A 17,487-nucleotide genomic window follows, 5' to 3' on the forward strand; every position below is an offset into this window, starting at 1 on the left:
TGAAGAAGGCTCTAGCAGCTGATCAAAGTATTTATAAACATTTTTCCTTTTTTTTAGCACACATGAATCATTGCATACTCCTTGTGCAATGTACTACTTAACAATTCTGGGGTCATTTTTTCTGTGATGTTTCATCTCCTCCCCACTGCACTTTTAAAAAAGCATATTTAATAAAGCAGTCTACCTGAAATGATTGGGAAAGTTCACATACTAGATACCAGGCTCATTGGGGGAAGGGGTCTATTCTAACTCCAACATCATCACCAAATTAGATAGAGAAAATAAGGTAGCCTCTTTCCTGTGTTATAAGTTCCATTTCTTGCAATATTTAGTTAGTTCACTTGATTGTTATATCATATCAGGAGCATAGGAGTACAGTAGATTGTTTCCTGTTTCATTCATTTTACCCCCCAGGACTCCCTGAGATAGCCCATTAACAATTATATGATTGTTCTAATTTTAAAAAGTAAGTTAACGTTAAGGGATGGGTAATGTATATTATAGCAATACATTCTATTCCTGAAGTCAAACTGAAATAATTTCAATTAAGATTTGGAAGGAGGCCATTGAACCCAATAGCAGATTAGTTCAATCAAATGATGCAAGATGATTATTAGTACTTTTGTTTTGTAATGTGTATTATATATTATATTGTTCTTTCTGTTATTTTTAATAAAGCTTCTACAGGCCAGAAGAGGCTTAAAGATGCCCAGGGAGGCAGTTCCTCAAAAAAGCAGAAAAGAAGTCACAAAACATCTGTGGTTAACAACAAAAAGAAGAGCAAAAGTGGTAAGCATGGCAGCTCAGTAGACAGCAACAATTGGACCAAGCCATACCCCGTTATCTATTGTTCTGTCTAAAATTCCCTAAAGTTCCATCCATTAATAGCAGACTTCTGATCTAGTACAACATGGCTGCTGGTGGAATATAGGAGAGGCAGTTTTTCCTTATTTCTGTGTCTTTTGCAGGTTTTTTGTATCACCTTTGCCCTCATCAAAAAGTTGTGATACTAATTGGAACAGCATAGAATTTGTCATTAGGTGTTGTAGTGGGTGGTGAAAATAAGTGAAAATTACACACAACACACACTTTTCTGTCAGCTGAAGCATTCTGAAAAGAGTAATGCTATGTGAGTGTTCTCACTGATGTCAGCAGATCCTGGATCTAACTACACATGTGAAGATCCAGAAAAGCAGTAGAATCTCCTTTCTCCCACCACATGAAATTTTTGATGTTTTTCTCAGCCTTGACATATCTAGATCTGACCAAAATGTTCATGATATACTAGAGAGAATGCCCATTCCTGTAATATGAAAAGTTGTTGCATGTTTAAAGAATAATGTACAGTTACTAATGTAACTATTCCAGTTTTGTGATATGTCTTGATGCACCAATTTTGTTCTAATATTTAGTTCATTTCCCTTCTTTACAAGTTGATTGCATATACAGACCCTATATGTAGAATGCTACCCCACAGAACAGTTTTTTAAAAATTGTTTACACATTATGGAAGTGCTGCCAAGCCTAGAAAGCACAGCATATTATTCTATTCCACATCCCAAGGGCCAAGTAACACCTCTGAAGAAACAAGTGTACGTTTTCTTTCCCTTTTCGTTACTGAAATTTGCTGTTTAGTTTTTGTCTGAGGAATGTTGATTGCATTCTGTATCAAATGAGAATGCTTCTCATGCCTGGTAGTAAGGTACAGTGGTGCCTCGGGTTACGAAATTAATTCGTTCCGCCATTCCTTTCGTAACCCGAAAATTTCGTAACCCGAAAAGGCTTTCCGTTAGCACTGGAAAGCCTATAGCTGCACTTTGCAGCATTTGAATTTCGCGCCGAAATGAATTTCGTAACCCGAAAAATATTTCGTAACCCGAAACAGTTTTTGCCAATCCAACTTTTTCGTATCCCGGAAATTTCGTAACCTGATCATTTCGTATCCCGAGGCACCACTGTACTAAGGTTTTTGGAAATAAAGTAAGCCTATAAATATATTGTGTTTTTCAGCAGCAAACAGCAGTGACAGTGAAGACCTTTCTGCTGGAGAAAGTATTGCTAAAACCCAATCAGCAAAATCAGTTTCTGTGGGAATAAAGTCTCAGCATACCAAATCTCCAGGAAGAACACAGTCTCCAGGCAAATGTGGGAAAAATGGAGAGAAGGATTCAGATCTCAAGGAACAGAATACTCGCTTGCCAAAGCTTTACAAATGGAGTTTTCAAATGTGTAAGTAAGGATTACCACCTTCTGTGCAGGCACTCTTGACTGTATAATCCTTTGAGAGCCAGAATTGGAGGAAGGAACATAAGCTTTCATATGTGATGAAGTGCACTCAAACCTACAAAAGCTTATGGTAAACATGGGGGTGGGTGGATTGATTTTTTGTTATTAAGAGAACCATTGATCCCTTTGATTTTTAATTGTCAGTGAAATCTCATTTGTATTTTTATTCCAAAATCTGGTGATTGTTTTGACTAGAAATATTGTAGTTTAAATATCAAAACTAGAAATTGTGGAGTGTTATATACATGTCACTTCTTTTTCACATTCTTCTATCATTCTTGGGTCCTTCTTTATTGGGAGAAAGAATTAAGATTTTACTTTAATCTAACAAGTGTTGCTTTACATCCAGCTGACCTAGAAAATATGACCAGCACAGAGCGCATAGCAATTCTTCAAGAAAAACTTCAAGAAATCAGGAAACACTACTTATCCTTGAAATCTGAAGTAGCTTCCATTGACAGACGAAGAAAGCGTTTGAAGAAAAAAGAGCGGGAAAGTAAGTATATCAATCTACATTTTGTTCCCATTTATAAATATTGAACAGGGTTACTAAAATTAAAATATGGCTATTAAATGTTTTAAAAATTGCCTTTACTGTGGAAATCTTAGGTATATCTTTAACTTCAGTGTCTTGGAAATAAGTGTCCTTGATTTTCCAAGGTGCTATTTTTCAACAAAACACATTTAAGAATAAAAGTCTTATATCCTGTGTTTGTAGGGAAGAAAATGTTTCTTTGTGATTTCTTTCCTATCCCACACATCGGCTTTTACTAGTTCCAGAACATTCTAGAACTTCAGTAAGGACTTGTGCTCTCCTCTCCTTCCCTTAGTGGGTTATCATCATTTAGCCTTGTTACTCATGGGAAATGGAAATGATTAGTGAACATAGTGGAAATTTACCCAAATTTACACAGGAGTGGGCGGGGTTGCCTGCCAACCTGCTCAGCTTTGAACTTCCAAATGGAGTCTTTGTGCAGGTGCAAACCAATATGTGAGGCACAGAGAACACGATGGAGAATGGAAATTTACCCAAAGTCAGGGAAATTATGATTAAGAAATACTCATGTAATTGATTATTATTATTTTTTTGAGATCTCACTGCAAGAATGTGTACTTGTGACAGTAATCACAACTGTAAATAACTATGCACATATGCTTCATAGTAAGTTGTTTAGATGTTTTGTTTACTGAATTTTGGGGCTGTAATAAAAACCGTTTAGACCTTTGCAGTATTGAGTATCTATTCAGAGATTATCTATAGTTTCTATCTTGATGTAAGTTTAATGCAATTTTAAAATAGACGTTTCTTCAGTTAATAACTTTGAAAGAAGCTCATATTTAAGCTTTTATCTTGACCAATAAAACTCTCCTACAGCAGCAAACAGTTCAGTATTTGTCCAGTTTTAATAAAACCTTTATTAAATGTAATGCAAGCTGGGCCTTTTAAAATTGGGGTTATTTTTCAGTGGTGATCCAGAAGATCAAAAATGTTGCCTAAGGAAACCCAGGGAAGCGAAAAATAAAATCCTGCTGGTAACCTTGTTCTGTAAGCATGCTTCTAGAAGATGCTTCTCTTATTTTTCTCATCCTTGCTACAGTCAGCCCCCCATATCAACAAATTCAATCATCCATGGCTTGGGGGGATATATATATATTAAAAAAAAATTCCAGGAAGCAAACTTTGATTTTGCTATTTTATGTCAGTCAGTCAGTCATCCTTTATTAGGCATAGAAAACAACATACATTTACAATAAAACTTCACAATCGTTATTAAAATTTAAGCCATAATCTTGTTGCCATTTTATATAAGGGATACCATTTTACTGTGCCATTGTATATAACGGGACTTGAGCATCCACGGATTTTGGTATCCACGAGAGGCCTGGAAACAAACCCCAGATGATACCAAGGACCCACTGTGGTTGCCAATACAATATCTACACAGGCTGCAAAGGTGGAAAAGAAAAATCTGCTCACACTCACCTCTCCTCTGGTCAGTTTTTCTGACTTCTCACACATGAGAGAAACTACAAAGAATCAAACACATTAATGAGAAAAGAGAATTATCTTGCCACACCTACTTAGTCAACAATGATTTGCACCGCTCATCACTGGCCACTTCTTTTCCTTGTATAACGATTAATCTAGTCAGGGCTTTGTTTTTGAAAAGATTCCAGCAATACATTTCCAGAACCTTGCAACAACCACAAAATTTCTCACTCTTTAATTTATCACTGTGAGCCTTCATAATAACATATATAAAGAAAAAACATTTTCCTCATAGCAGAAATTGCCTTTATCTGTCCTCTTTCACATTGAGGATGACAATGTTGGAATTACTAAAATTGCTGCTTAACTCCCAGTCATGTTTCAGTTGCAGCCTGTTCATGTCATGCAATGAAACTGAATTTCAGTCTCTTTCTTTTTATCCTCTCTTTTTAAATATGATGGAACACTAGAATTGATTTGTATCTGTATTTATCGTTAGTGATGGTGCACAAACACACACAAATAAACCCTTAACTGTAGAATGCATAGATGTGCTTAGAGATGGATTTGGAGTCACACTTAATTTCTTCTTCGTGGTCTCTGTGCCTCACACAATTGGATGCTGAGCCTGTGCAAAAACTCCATTCGGAAGCTGAAAATCTGAGCAGATTGTGTGAGGGCACAGATGACCACTCGAAGAACCACAGTTACAGGTGAGTCACCTGTTCTTACCTGGCATGCTTGCCATGAATCAAACTTATTTACCCTACTAGGAAAAGTATCTTTCTGACAAGTGCTTTGAACCTCTACTCCTGGTCTACATGGAAGTCAGTTCCTTTTTATTTCAATGGAATACATGACTGTCTAATAGGACTTGAGATCAAAGTCAGCATACTTCAAAAATATTATATGGTCTGGTATTGGTCCATTTTTTTAAAAAAAAGGTTTGATGTTCATACCTGTGCTTAACAACAGAAGCAAGCATTCATAGTATTGAGGAGTAATAACCATGCATAAGATTGCAGCACAAATATATTTCAAATTGCTTTAATAAGTTTTGAAGAGACAACAGCAATTAGAAAAAGTATTTTGCAGGTCACTATCTAAATCGCTATTTGATTTCAATACCAAATTTTAAAAATACTTTTACTCTACCTTACAGGTGCTGCCACTACATCATCATCATCTTCCTCGCCTTCCTCCAGTTCCATTACAGCAGCAGTTATGTTAAGTTTAGCAGATCCACCCATGTCGAGTTCATCACAAAATGGAATGTCAGTTGAGTGCAGGTGACAGCAAGACTTGCCTAAGCACTTTGCACTTAATGGCTGCTGAGAGCCACTTTTTATACTGCACAGTGGCACAACATTCAGACAAGCACTATTTTGTATTTAAAAATTTTGTTGACAAGCAAACTTTGCACTTAAGTGCACTTTTATGAAGAAAAAGTACAACAGACTGCTTTTCCTCAAGCAATAATTGTTTCCAACTTGTCTGGGAATTGTATGTTGAGTGAGTTGAAGGTCCTCTGTGGCAAATGGAGGCTGTTCACTGCCGGTAGAATCAACACAGTAAGCATACAGTTGTTGGGTAGGCCTAATCCATGTGTTCAAGTGGCTTACTATTCACATATTCCCTGGTATTCTGTTAAAGCTGGAGTATTTGATATTTTTCCATTATTTAGGAAAAATGAACTTATTTTCATTTTTACAAGATAATTGTTTTTTAACCAAGTCATCTTAAGGTGGCTATAACTGTACAAGTCAAGCACATGTAATTTAATTCCAAGCCTGCCGTTAATAGGATGTTTCTCATCAAACCTGATAACCAAAAATAAGGATTCTGTTTCAAAGGCAACTATGTTTACAGGTTTGAATTAGGCTAACTAGGTTGCTGTGGGTTGTAATAACCCATGAATTGGAATGAAACTACTGTACTTTGCCATTTTTCTATGAATCAGTATTTTTTTTAATTTTGATAAAAATACATTGTGAAAAAGGAAGAAAATGGCTAACAAACTGTATTAAATCTTAATGTATAAAGATTGTATTTAGCCAGTTTAAAGTGTATATTTATTCATAATGAATTATAACACTTATATTTTTGTGTTTTCTTGTAAACGTTTCTTTTCAGTTAAGGCAACAAATATTTCATTTGTGTTGCTTATCTTATTATGAGCTGCAACTGAGAGGTCTTCAAGAAGGAGTGAACTGTGTTAATATTAAGTCATGGTTGTGAGAAGAATATTGCCACAAAAGTATAGTTGTTTATAATATAAATAGCTAACTGAGTGGTAGAGAAGTTTGTTTGTTTTTTTAATTGCCTTGTACAGAATAAAAAATCAAAACTGTTTTCACTTCTATCAAATTTATGTTGTATGGATCCCAAGCCCTCTCTTGTTTGGCACTTGTATTTAATTACACAACTTTGTAAGACATTTGTATATTGCGGACGTGTTCATTCAAGCTATTTAATACCTGGCACTGTTAATACACAGTACTTTATTGTACAGATTGTTTTACTGTTTTAATTGTAGTTCTGTGTACTTTTTTTTGGCTGGGCTTACAGAGGCTGGCATGTGTTTTTTTTCTTTCCCTTTTTCTCTTTTCTGGCAAAACAACATGTAAGAATTTCAAACATTCTGTTTGTAGATGCTAGAGTGTCAGAATCTTTACATTCGACTTTTCTAAGAAAAGCATTTTCAGTCTTAGTAGTGTGTGCTTAAAGGTAACTGATTTTATTGAAAATGGTTTCAAGCTATTCAGATATGTACAGGACTGTAAAAATGTTGACAAACATTGAAGGAAAGGCATATAAAGTAAAGTTATAAAATATATATTAGGTTCTGCAGACAATGGAATTATGTAATATATTGTACAAATGTAAGCAAAGGCCTCTGAAATAAAATGCCATAGTTTGTGAATATTGGATTCTGTTTTTAAAAGTTTAATCAAGAAACTTGATTGTATTCAAGAACTAGAAATCCAGTTTTTCAGATTTAACATTAGTTACTAAACCAAATTATCACATAAATGTGTCTCTGAGTCAAATTAAAGTTAATTTATTCCAGGAAATTGTTGTCCCATAGACATCAATTAGGCTTCTCCATATTCCATAGATATCATATAGGTTCACTAGTCATTATTGGGCACTAAACCACTTTCCCAGTTCTTCAGGAAAATCACAAGGGGCTTGGAAGAAAAGCAAAGTTTTCTTTGTTTTGTGCTATAGCTGTGGAAAAGTAATAAACACAAGAGGACTTCCTATCCAAACAGCACAAGTAAGACAAGACTTCGCCATTCTTTTCAACTTATCTGTCACATGTAGATATATTTTTTTCATCCCTTATGTTTCTCAAAGTATTTTCAGATATTCAGTATTTGATGGTCTCTAACATCTACTTGTTATTGGTTGGTTCCAGTACAATCACTGATATGGTGCTTACTCACACCAGCATCTAACTGGGCTCCTGCTATGTAAAGGGACCTCTGATATTATAAAATGCTATTGCGTGTGTGTACAACACCAATCACTATCTAGTCTTTCTTTGTGGGGGCAAAATGGGCTGGAAACGTCTTTGCTCAGTGGTAACAGTTATTCTGAAGCATCTTGTATTTGTGGTTCTGCTGAGAGAGGGTTCATACTGTCAATAATCCCCACAGCTAGTCCTTGGAATGCCCCCAAACACGAGTCCATGTTGTTTGTATATATTTATTTTGTTTTGAACTTCGGTGTTTTCAAGTTGACTGGGACTTAAATCCAAGGGTTTGCTTGCAAGATTTATTCAGAGGAGGTTTGCCATTGCCTTCCTCTAAGGTTGGGGAAGTGTGACTGGCCTGAGGTCACCCAGTGGGATACCATGGCTGCATAGGGATTGAAACACAGGTCCCCCCTGCAGTCCAGGTTGAACACTCAGCCCACTGTAATTCTCTGTCTCTCTAATTTATTTTATTTTTTTATAGAATCATAGAGTTGGAAGAGACCACAAGGGCCATCTAGTCCAACCCCTTGCCATGCAGGAACTCTCAGTCTTACAGATGGCCAGCCAGCCTCTGTTTAAACACTTCCAAGAAATTCATATTTATTTTTGAATTACTTGATTTACTTGATTTATTTTGTATTTAAAAAGACCATAACAGGTAAGGAATCAAGGCAGACTGTGATAAAGCCAATATTTGTTTGAATTATGGCCTGCTTTTCTCTCAGAACTGAGACTCAAGATGGTTTACAACAGAAGTAGCTAAAATGATGTAGATAAAAATGGTGCTGATAATATGAAAACATTTTAAAAACACAATTAAATTGGAAACAACTTTTGAAAATACAGCAGTTACCCTTAGTTGTTAAAATGTTTATAGTATGGTAAAAATATTTCCTGCCCTTTCCCCAGATTGAGACTCAACAACATTTTAAAAATTGTTAAAAGTCCACAAAATACAAAAGTTAAAAAATATAACCAGAAAAAAATAAATAACACCAGGTTAAATAATACGTTGAAACACATGTACCAGCACAGCAATTAGGAATATCTAGTGCATTGAATAGGATGGGCCTTATAGAATCACTCAAATGCCTGTTGGAAAAGAAAAGCCTTTCTTTGTCTGTGAAAAGAAAGTCTTTGAATTGCACTTTGCAACAAGGTTGTGCTCCTTCTAGCCAGAACCAATTAGTAATCTGGCTGCAGCTCTTTAGACCAGTTTAAGTTTCTGAACATTTTTCAAAGGCAGCTACACTTAAGAGCATATTACAGTAATCCCATCTGGGATGTAACTAAGGCTTGTGTCACCATGTCCAAATCAAACATCTCAAGGAATGGGTGCAGCTGGTGCACAACCTTTGACCTAATGTTATAGATTATTGATTACTGATTATTTTAAAACCAGAATTTTAGCCAGAAATCAGCAGGGAGACCAAGGAGTCGGTTGGAAAGGAAACCTAGGCGCAATACAGAGCACCAAAAAGAGGCACTGGGGAGACGTCTCTCCTAGCTCCGCAGCAGCGACGCAGCAACCAAATTGTGCAACGTTGCTACGCAGCAAGAAAGGAGCACACAGAAGTGGCTGCTTTTTGCGCTGCCACAAACCGCCAGAGACGGCACGATGGTGTCGCAGCTGCGCAGTGATGTTTGGATGCTGCGCTGCTGCGACATAATAGCTGTGCACGCCGTGTGGATGGTGCTGCGCAGCTGCGATGTCCTTGTCACGTGCTAGGGTTGCGGGGCGTGTGCACGCGCCACCCCGAGGCAACCCTAGCACGTCACCATGAAGCCCCAAAGGGTCGGTATGTACCGGACCATAGTTTATTTAGCTGCAGCATTGTTCCCAGAGGAAATTCATATTCAAAATTCTGGGACCACGATTCTAAATGAACCAAGTTTTTATAGTGTTTCGAACAAAGAAAACTAGAAATCACATTTCATTGGTTACATTGAATTAAACATTTACACCCCTGTATTTTCATTGGATGTTCAAATATTACACCTAACGTACGTCTCTATCCCTCGTGGTACCCATCCATCAAAACATTACATGTTTTGTTTCACTGTCCTCAACTATTTATGCAGTACTTTTATTTGAGCTAGCAACTTAAAACCTGGAGCCATTCAGAGTTGTTTACATTCCAAAGCAGAGAATATGGCATGACCTGAATCCTTCATCCTGACAAACTTTGCCCTCAATTCATTTCAGTACTATAATTTTCAACTCTTTGAGCATAAGTAAAATTCTGAATTTACATCTACCCACCACATTAGGAGCAACTGTGTCCACTGCCCTGGCTATTTCTCCATTGCAAAGATCACCAAAACTTTGACAGATTACCTGCCACAGCAACAGGAAACTCCCAAGAGCCACTAGAGATCCATCCAGATCCATAGTTTCCAGGGGTGGACCATCTTAATGTGTCCCCCAGCTCTGCAGAGGTTCTGAGTTCCAGCAAATCTAAACTGCAACAGGTGGTGATCTGTCCATGACAATGTAACTACAGATACTCCACACCCGGCTCATGTTCACCCCCAACTGCTAGAGCAAACAAGGTTCCAACTTACCTTGCAGCGAGAGTAAGGCTAGATACCACTTGGAACAGAGCTGTGGTTGTCATTGTAGACATGAAGCCACTCCTGATAGGGCATAAGGTCCTTTTAGAATGCCAAATAGGGTACCAGAAGCCTTTTATATAACAAATATGAAACAAATGCTGCTTAAGTACAATGGCCCCTTGGTATCTGGTGGGGTTTGGTCCAGGACCTCCTGTGGATACCAAAATCCATGGATGCTCAAAACACAGTATAGTAAATTGGTGTCCCTTATATAAAATGGCAAAATCAATATTTGCTTTTTGGATTTTCTTTAAAAAATATTTTAAAGCCATGGATGATTGATTCCATGGATACGGAATCCGTGGATACAGAAGGCCAGCTATAACCAGCTTCACTGTGCTCTGGGCTAGCCCAGCCACTAAGAGAGAACAATGTACAACAGTCTTGTATATATGACCTGTACTGGGAAAACTGAGGCAATACAAGAAAAAGAAACTATACACTGGAAGGATGGAGTGTAATAGTTTTTTAATAGGAATTGTTTTATTGTTATGTTTGTAATCTTGTATTGGAATTTTATCTGTACGCCGCTTTGATCATCGCGGAAAAGCGGGATAGAAATAAAATTTTATTATATTATTATTATCTGGCAATATCAGTAAATACTGGTGCTGATGGAAATACCACCAGAACTTTGTGGAGTATAGAAGTACAGATTTCTAGAATGACAGATAGCAAAGCTAGCATTGGGTCTGGAAGAATAAATTGGTTTGGTTTACTAGATGTGTACCTCATCCTTTTTCATAGGAGCTCAGGGCAGTTAACAGTCTACCTAACAGCACACCATTAAAATTACGAAAGTCTGAAATCACCAATTTCTAAAATAACAAATTATAAATATTTGGACAGTCATTTCATACACTGTATTTGTTTAGGTACTGATTTATCCAGTGCAAGTGTGAATGGACAGGCATTCCAATTTTGCTATATTGGCTATTTTTCATTTAACAGTGTAACATAAAAAACTGAAGCAGTCTGTCTCTTATTCAAATAAGGTTACTAAACAGGATTCATATATCCAGTTTTGTTGCAAGTTGTTTAGTACTTACTGGAGGTACTGTACTGATTTTGCACTGGTAACCATACCTTGCATGCTTACTTGATAGTAAATACAAATTCATCAACGAATGCAAGAATACTATATGTCTTAACTATATTTCCATCTTTTGCATAGTATTTGTACAAGTTACTTATAGTAAACTCCCTATGCAACTGTCTAGACAAGAGAAATGAGTTGCATGCATAGGAGAAGTCTCTAAAAATAATGTAATTCAGGTGAGATATGTATTACATCAGGGAGGAATATAACTCTAAAAGTTTAAGTTGCAAGAAAGTAAAGGAGAATAAAATGACAAAATAATTGTGAAAAAGAAGTTTTTAAAGAGAGAGACAATTGTGCATTGGGGTGGTAAAGCAGGAGATCTGACAAATCACTTTAAAAAGTTAAGAACTGACAAAGTGCAGCAGACACTGAAGTAGAAATTGCAGTACTTTGTCACCAGTAATGTGTTACATGTAATCTAACATACCTGCAATAATCCAGTCAGAGTGGAAATAACTAGCAATAGAGAGAGAGAGAGAGAGCGAGCGAAAGAACAGCACGTTTAGTGCTGCAAAATATTATGGTTTATTATTGTGAGAAAAATAATCTCAACAAAAACTCTTAAAGGAAAGACCTGGATTCCTCACAATTAACTATACTACATCAAGAAAGTTTGCTTAGATGTTTCACAGCTAACAGTTGCATATGTTTCAACCACAGGATATACCTGTGATAACAAGAACCAGCCTTAAAAAGAAATTGATATACAAGTATGTTATCTTACAGGAAGGCTTTTGGAGCAGGAGGAACACTTTTAAAAATAATTATGAGAGGGTCCTTTCCTGATATAATTTTTGGCTTCTCTTGACACACTTCTTTTTAAAGTCTTAAAGAATACTGGTATGGATGGGAATGTTGAGCCTGGGTTTAATCTATCTGTACTTTAAAAATATATAACCTATTTAATGTTTTTTAACAAAACACATTTGGCTTGTGAGCAGAAGTGCATGCCCACTCTTGCAACAGGGCATTTCCAATTCCCACCTGTTCTTCCCAAATGCAGATTCTGCCTGCATGTCACATTAAAGGTCTTGATGATATTCCAGCCTTATACCTAATAGTGGCTTTTCTGGGGATACACAATATACAGTGCAAAGGGAGGAGACAGAAAATGTTTTATTCAGAGTTCACTTGGGAGGATTTGATTCAGCTTTTCTCAAAACAGAATTTTATTATAGTCCAGCTCACATACAGTACTTTCGCATCTGTTTCACTGAGTCCATTTCATTATTAGCAATAGCATCTTATACGGCTTTATTGGAATGAACTAAAAGCAGGGTATATATGTATGTCCTTAATGAAATCAGGCATAGCATTTTGATGAAGTACATTACATTCATTTTCTTGTGGCTGCATTCTACATGATTCAGGATGTTTGGATGGACAGCTTAGCCCTGTTAGGTTCAGGAGACATTTCTGAGATCATCCACGTCTTGGAAGCAAGTTTTAGAACAAGTACACTTCAAAATCCCAGTGGCAAACGCTATTTCAACAGTCCATGCTGGCTCTCAGGTGCACTGTGGTGGCATGATGTGAGGCTGGGGAAGGAGTAGGACAGATGGGAGGGTGGGCAATGGGAATGGTGCTGAACAAGAGACAAGCAATGATGGTGTGAAGTGAGGCATGGGAGGGAGAAGGAGAGAAATAGTGTGAACAGCTCTGCAAGAAGCAAACAAGGGGCTCATTGTGAGGATATAAGGAGAGCACGAAAGTTAGAATCATACAAGCTATTGTTTTCCCTATTACCATATACTGTATGGTTGCGAGAGCTGGACAGCGAAGAAAATGGATAGGAGGAAAATCAATTCATTTGAGATGTGGTGCTGGGTAGGAGTGCTTAGGATACTATGGACAACCAAAAAAAAAAAGAAAAAAAGACAAATGGATCCTAAAACAAATCATGCCTGAGATCTCCAAGAATCCAAAGATGACAGAGGTTGTCATACTTCGGTCATGCCCTGAGAAGGCATGACTCATAGGAAAAAACAATAATGCTAGGAAAGGTGGAGGGATACAGAAAAAGAGGAAGGCCACTTGCTAGATGGATGGACTCTATTAAGGAGCTCGCGGGCATGAATTTGCAAGACCTAAGTAGAGCAGTGGAGAATAGGGAATCTTGGAGATGTTTCATCCATGGGATTACCATGAGTCAGGATTGGCTCAAAGCCAATTAACAAAACAACAAAAAGTGATATAGAGGAGGCAGTAAGAGATAGGAGAGAGAGAGAGAGCACTGCAAGGAGACTTGTATAAGACAGGGAGGAGGAAAGTGAGCGGCGCAAGGGCTGTCCAAGAAGCATGGGAGGGGTATGCTGTGAGGACACATGGTGCAGTGAGGGAGGAAGTAGGAGAGATGAGAGAGTGAGTGTGAGTGGCAGGGCACGAGAGGTAAGTGAGGGGCATCTGCCATGACAATGAAAAGAGGTATAGAAGGCAGCAGGAGAGACAGTGAGAAGCAGAATCATAGAATCATAGTTGGAAGAGACCACAAGGGCCATCCAGTCCAACCCCTGCCATGCAGGAACTCATAATCAAAGCATCCCTGACAGATGTCCATCCAGCCTCTGTAGGAGCAGCTGTGTGCAAGAAGCAAGTTAGGGGTTCATTGGCCACATTTCAACAGCAAAGCTCTGGTACCATAAAAAACTGCAGTCCCCAGAATTTCATAGCAATGAGCAATGACAGTTAAAGTGGTGTCCAACCAGATTATTTCTGCAGTGCAGATGCAGTCATGCTCAAAATGGAGCACACTTTGAAATTCCTCCTGGACAGAAGGTTGAAATATAGGACATGTCCTGGAAGAGGATCTCTGGTCACTCTGGGAGGGAGGGAATTTGCCATCAGATGCAAGTGGTTGGGAGTTTAGAGGCGTATAAAGCTCCAGGTTGTGTGGAGAAAGTGCTTAGGAATAAGCTATTTCCCCTGGACACAGTCATGGAACTATGTTGGGAGGTTCAGGATGAATAAAAAGTATGAAACATCAAAAAGGATATTGAGAAGTTGAAGAATGTCCAAAGGAGGATGGCCAAAATGGTGAAGGGTCTAGAAACCATGCCTTATGAGGAGAGACTTAGGGAGCTGGGCAAGTTTAGCTTGGAAAAGGGTAGGTTAAGAGGTATATTTTAAATGGCCTTATTTAAATGTTTGAAGGGATGTCATACTGAGGATGGAGCAAGCTTGTTTTCTGCTTCTCCAGAGACTAGGATCCGGAACAATGGATGTAAGCTACAGCACTAGCAATAGCAAGTACATTTCTATACCGATATACTAAGCAGTTTACAAAGTGTAAGCTAATTGCCCCCAACAAGCTGGGTATTAATTTTAGTGACCTATGGAAGGATGCCAGGCTGAGTCGACCCTGAGCCCCTGGCTAGTATTGAACTCACAACCTTGAGGTTTATGAGTGAGTGGCTGCAGTCCAGGCATTTAACCACTGCAATTCCACTAAGCATTAGGAGGAACATCCTGATGGCAAGAGCTGTTTGACAGTGGAACACACTTCCTTGGAGAGTGGTGGAGTCTCCTTCTTTGGAGGTTTTAAACAGAGGCTGGATGGCCATCTGTCAGGGACGCTTTGATTAATTGTTCTTTAAACTTTGTATTTTAATGTTTCATATTGTTTTAATTTAGACTGTTTCAAATTTTATTAGGCACCTTGAGTCCCTGTACTGAGAGGAAAGTGGGGTGATGATGATGATGATGATGACTTGTGAGTTCCTGCTACATGGCAAGAAGTTGGACTTGATGGCCTTTGGGTCTCTTTCACCTTTATGATTCTAAACGACTGTGGGGTTAATTGTACAAAACATGGTGATGGCCATGAACATTTAAGGAAAACTGACATAAATTCAAGAAAAGTCATCCAATAAAATTTGTGGGGTGGCCATAAGGTGACAGGTGAGTTGAGGGCACTCTCCAGCAAAGCCCACAACAGGCTCCTTTCCACAACCAGAGACTATTTACACATTTAGACTATTTGATAACAGCGCCTAGTAAGAGCCTTGCAAACAACCTTTAGGAATGAGAAGGGAGGGTCATGTGATTGCACAATACACACAACGCTACAGAACCAGTTCATTGTTTAGATGAGAAACTTCCAGGATTATATTGGTAGCCATTTTGAGAGAGTTATCTCTCTCTCAAAATAAGAATAGTAATGTATACAGCAACAGAGAGCCAGTGTGGCTCACCATATTACTGCACTACGCTCTTATTGTGCTGGTATTCCAGTTTGACTGCTCTGGCTGCCTCCTGTTGCATTCTGGGGTTTGTAGTTCAGTGAAGCCTAAGAGCTCTCTGGTTGAGAATTCTAAATGCCTTTCCTTAAACTCTAAATCCCAGAATGCAACGGGATGCAGCCAGAGCAGTTAAAGTGGAACAGCAGCACTAACAGTGTAGTGCAGTTATCTAGGTATTGGTTTGAATGTTAGACTAGGACTCTGGAAACCAGGGTTTGAATCCCAGCTTGGCCATGAAACCCACTGGTTGACTTTGGGCTAGTAACACTCTCTCAGCCTAAAGGTTAGGCAAGGACAAACCTCCTCTGAACAAATCTTGCCAAGAAAACCTTGTGATATAGATCACCTTAGGGTCGTCACCAGTCAGAAATGGCTTGAAGACACACAACAACAACAAATGATATGATAGTGTGCCATATGTCAAAAATGACTTGAAGACACACAGCAACAACAACAAACAATATGATAGTAGGCCATAAATTGGAAACAACTTGAATACACACAACAACAACAAATGATATGATAGTAAGCCATAAATTAGAAGTGACTTGAAGATACACAACAACAACAATAAATGATATGATAGTAGGCCATAAGTAAGAAACGACTTGAAGATACACAACAACAAATGATATGATAGTAGGCCATAAGTCAGAAAGGAAGGCACATAACATACACACAGACACACACATGAATGGTTCCAGATTAGAGGTGACCGCCTGAGGCTGGTGTGGCTTTCCAGCCCAAAGTTGCTCATGCTCAGATATGGGCCAGCTCCTAGCCAGCTCCAGCACTCTACCGTGTGAGGGACTCGGAGGAAAGGTTTCCATGGGGCGCCATCCCACAAGCCCCTCTCATGCCTCCACCCAAATTATTTGTCATTTGCCAGTGTCTGTCATACAAATGTAAATAACACTAAACTTCCTTACAGATTTCCAGACAGAATATTACTGAATTATTAGCTGCAAGTTTACTTAGTAGATTGAATAAGATAGATTGTGACATATGCACACGTAAGTATGACACACACATGCATTTGTCTCCTTTTGGAATAAGATGCAAAGACTGTTTCAGGGAGATTTCCTCCCCTCTCTCTGAGAGCTTTGTGTGTGTATGTGTGTGTGTAGATAGATGGATGTGGGTGTGTATAGAAATATCTGTCTATCTATCTATCTATCTATCTAGCCTAGAGTAGTGGATTGAGTATTGGACTATGACTCTGGGAGACCAGGTTTCAAATCCTTTCCCCTGCCATGAAAACCCACCTTGGGCAAGTCACACCCTCTCAGCCTCAGAGCGAAGTGCTGACAACCCCCTCGACAAATCTTCCACTCTGTGACAGGGTTGCCATAAGCCTGTAACAACTTGAAGTCACACAACTATTTATATGTGTGTGTGTGTCTGTACACAGACAGATATATAGATGTGTGTGTGTGTGTGTGTGTGTGTGTGTACAGAAACACGTATGTCTGTGTGTAGATATGTATATGTGTGTGTCTGTGCATGCAGATATAGAGATCTATGTGTGTACTGATTCCCTGCTTGAGCATAAAAACCCACTGGGTGACTTTGGGCAAGTCACACTCTCTCAGCTTCAAAGGATGGCCGAGGCAAACCTCTGGAGAAACTTGCCAAGAAAACCTTATACAGTAATAGGGTCACTATAAGTAAAGAAATGACTGGGAGACTGGGAGGCACACAAGAACATTAAAATGTGTGTGTGTGTGTGTGTGTGTGTGTGTGTGTAGACAGATATAGATATATGTGTGTGTAG

General features: G+C 38.4%; 1 protein-coding gene across 1 annotated transcript in view; it reads left to right on the plus strand.

The window, feature by feature from the left end:
- Nucleotides 1–7,199, plus strand: part of ARID4B (AT-rich interaction domain 4B) — a 119,446-nt gene extending 112,247 nt beyond the window's left edge. The window contains 4 exon segments of the mRNA XM_042453175.1: nt 679–789; nt 2,014–2,229; nt 2,636–2,782; nt 5,439–7,199. Coding sequence (XP_042309109.1) covers nt 679–789; nt 2,014–2,229; nt 2,636–2,782; nt 5,439–5,569 — 605 coding nt within the window. The 3' untranslated portion in view covers nt 5,570–7,199.
- The last annotated feature ends 10,288 nt before the right edge of the window (nt 7,200–17,487 follow it).

The sequence above is a fragment of the Sceloporus undulatus genome, chromosome 1 (assembly GCF_019175285.1).
Source record: "Sceloporus undulatus isolate JIND9_A2432 ecotype Alabama chromosome 1, SceUnd_v1.1, whole genome shotgun sequence".
Taxonomy (NCBI): domain Eukaryota; kingdom Metazoa; phylum Chordata; class Lepidosauria; order Squamata; family Phrynosomatidae; genus Sceloporus; species Sceloporus undulatus.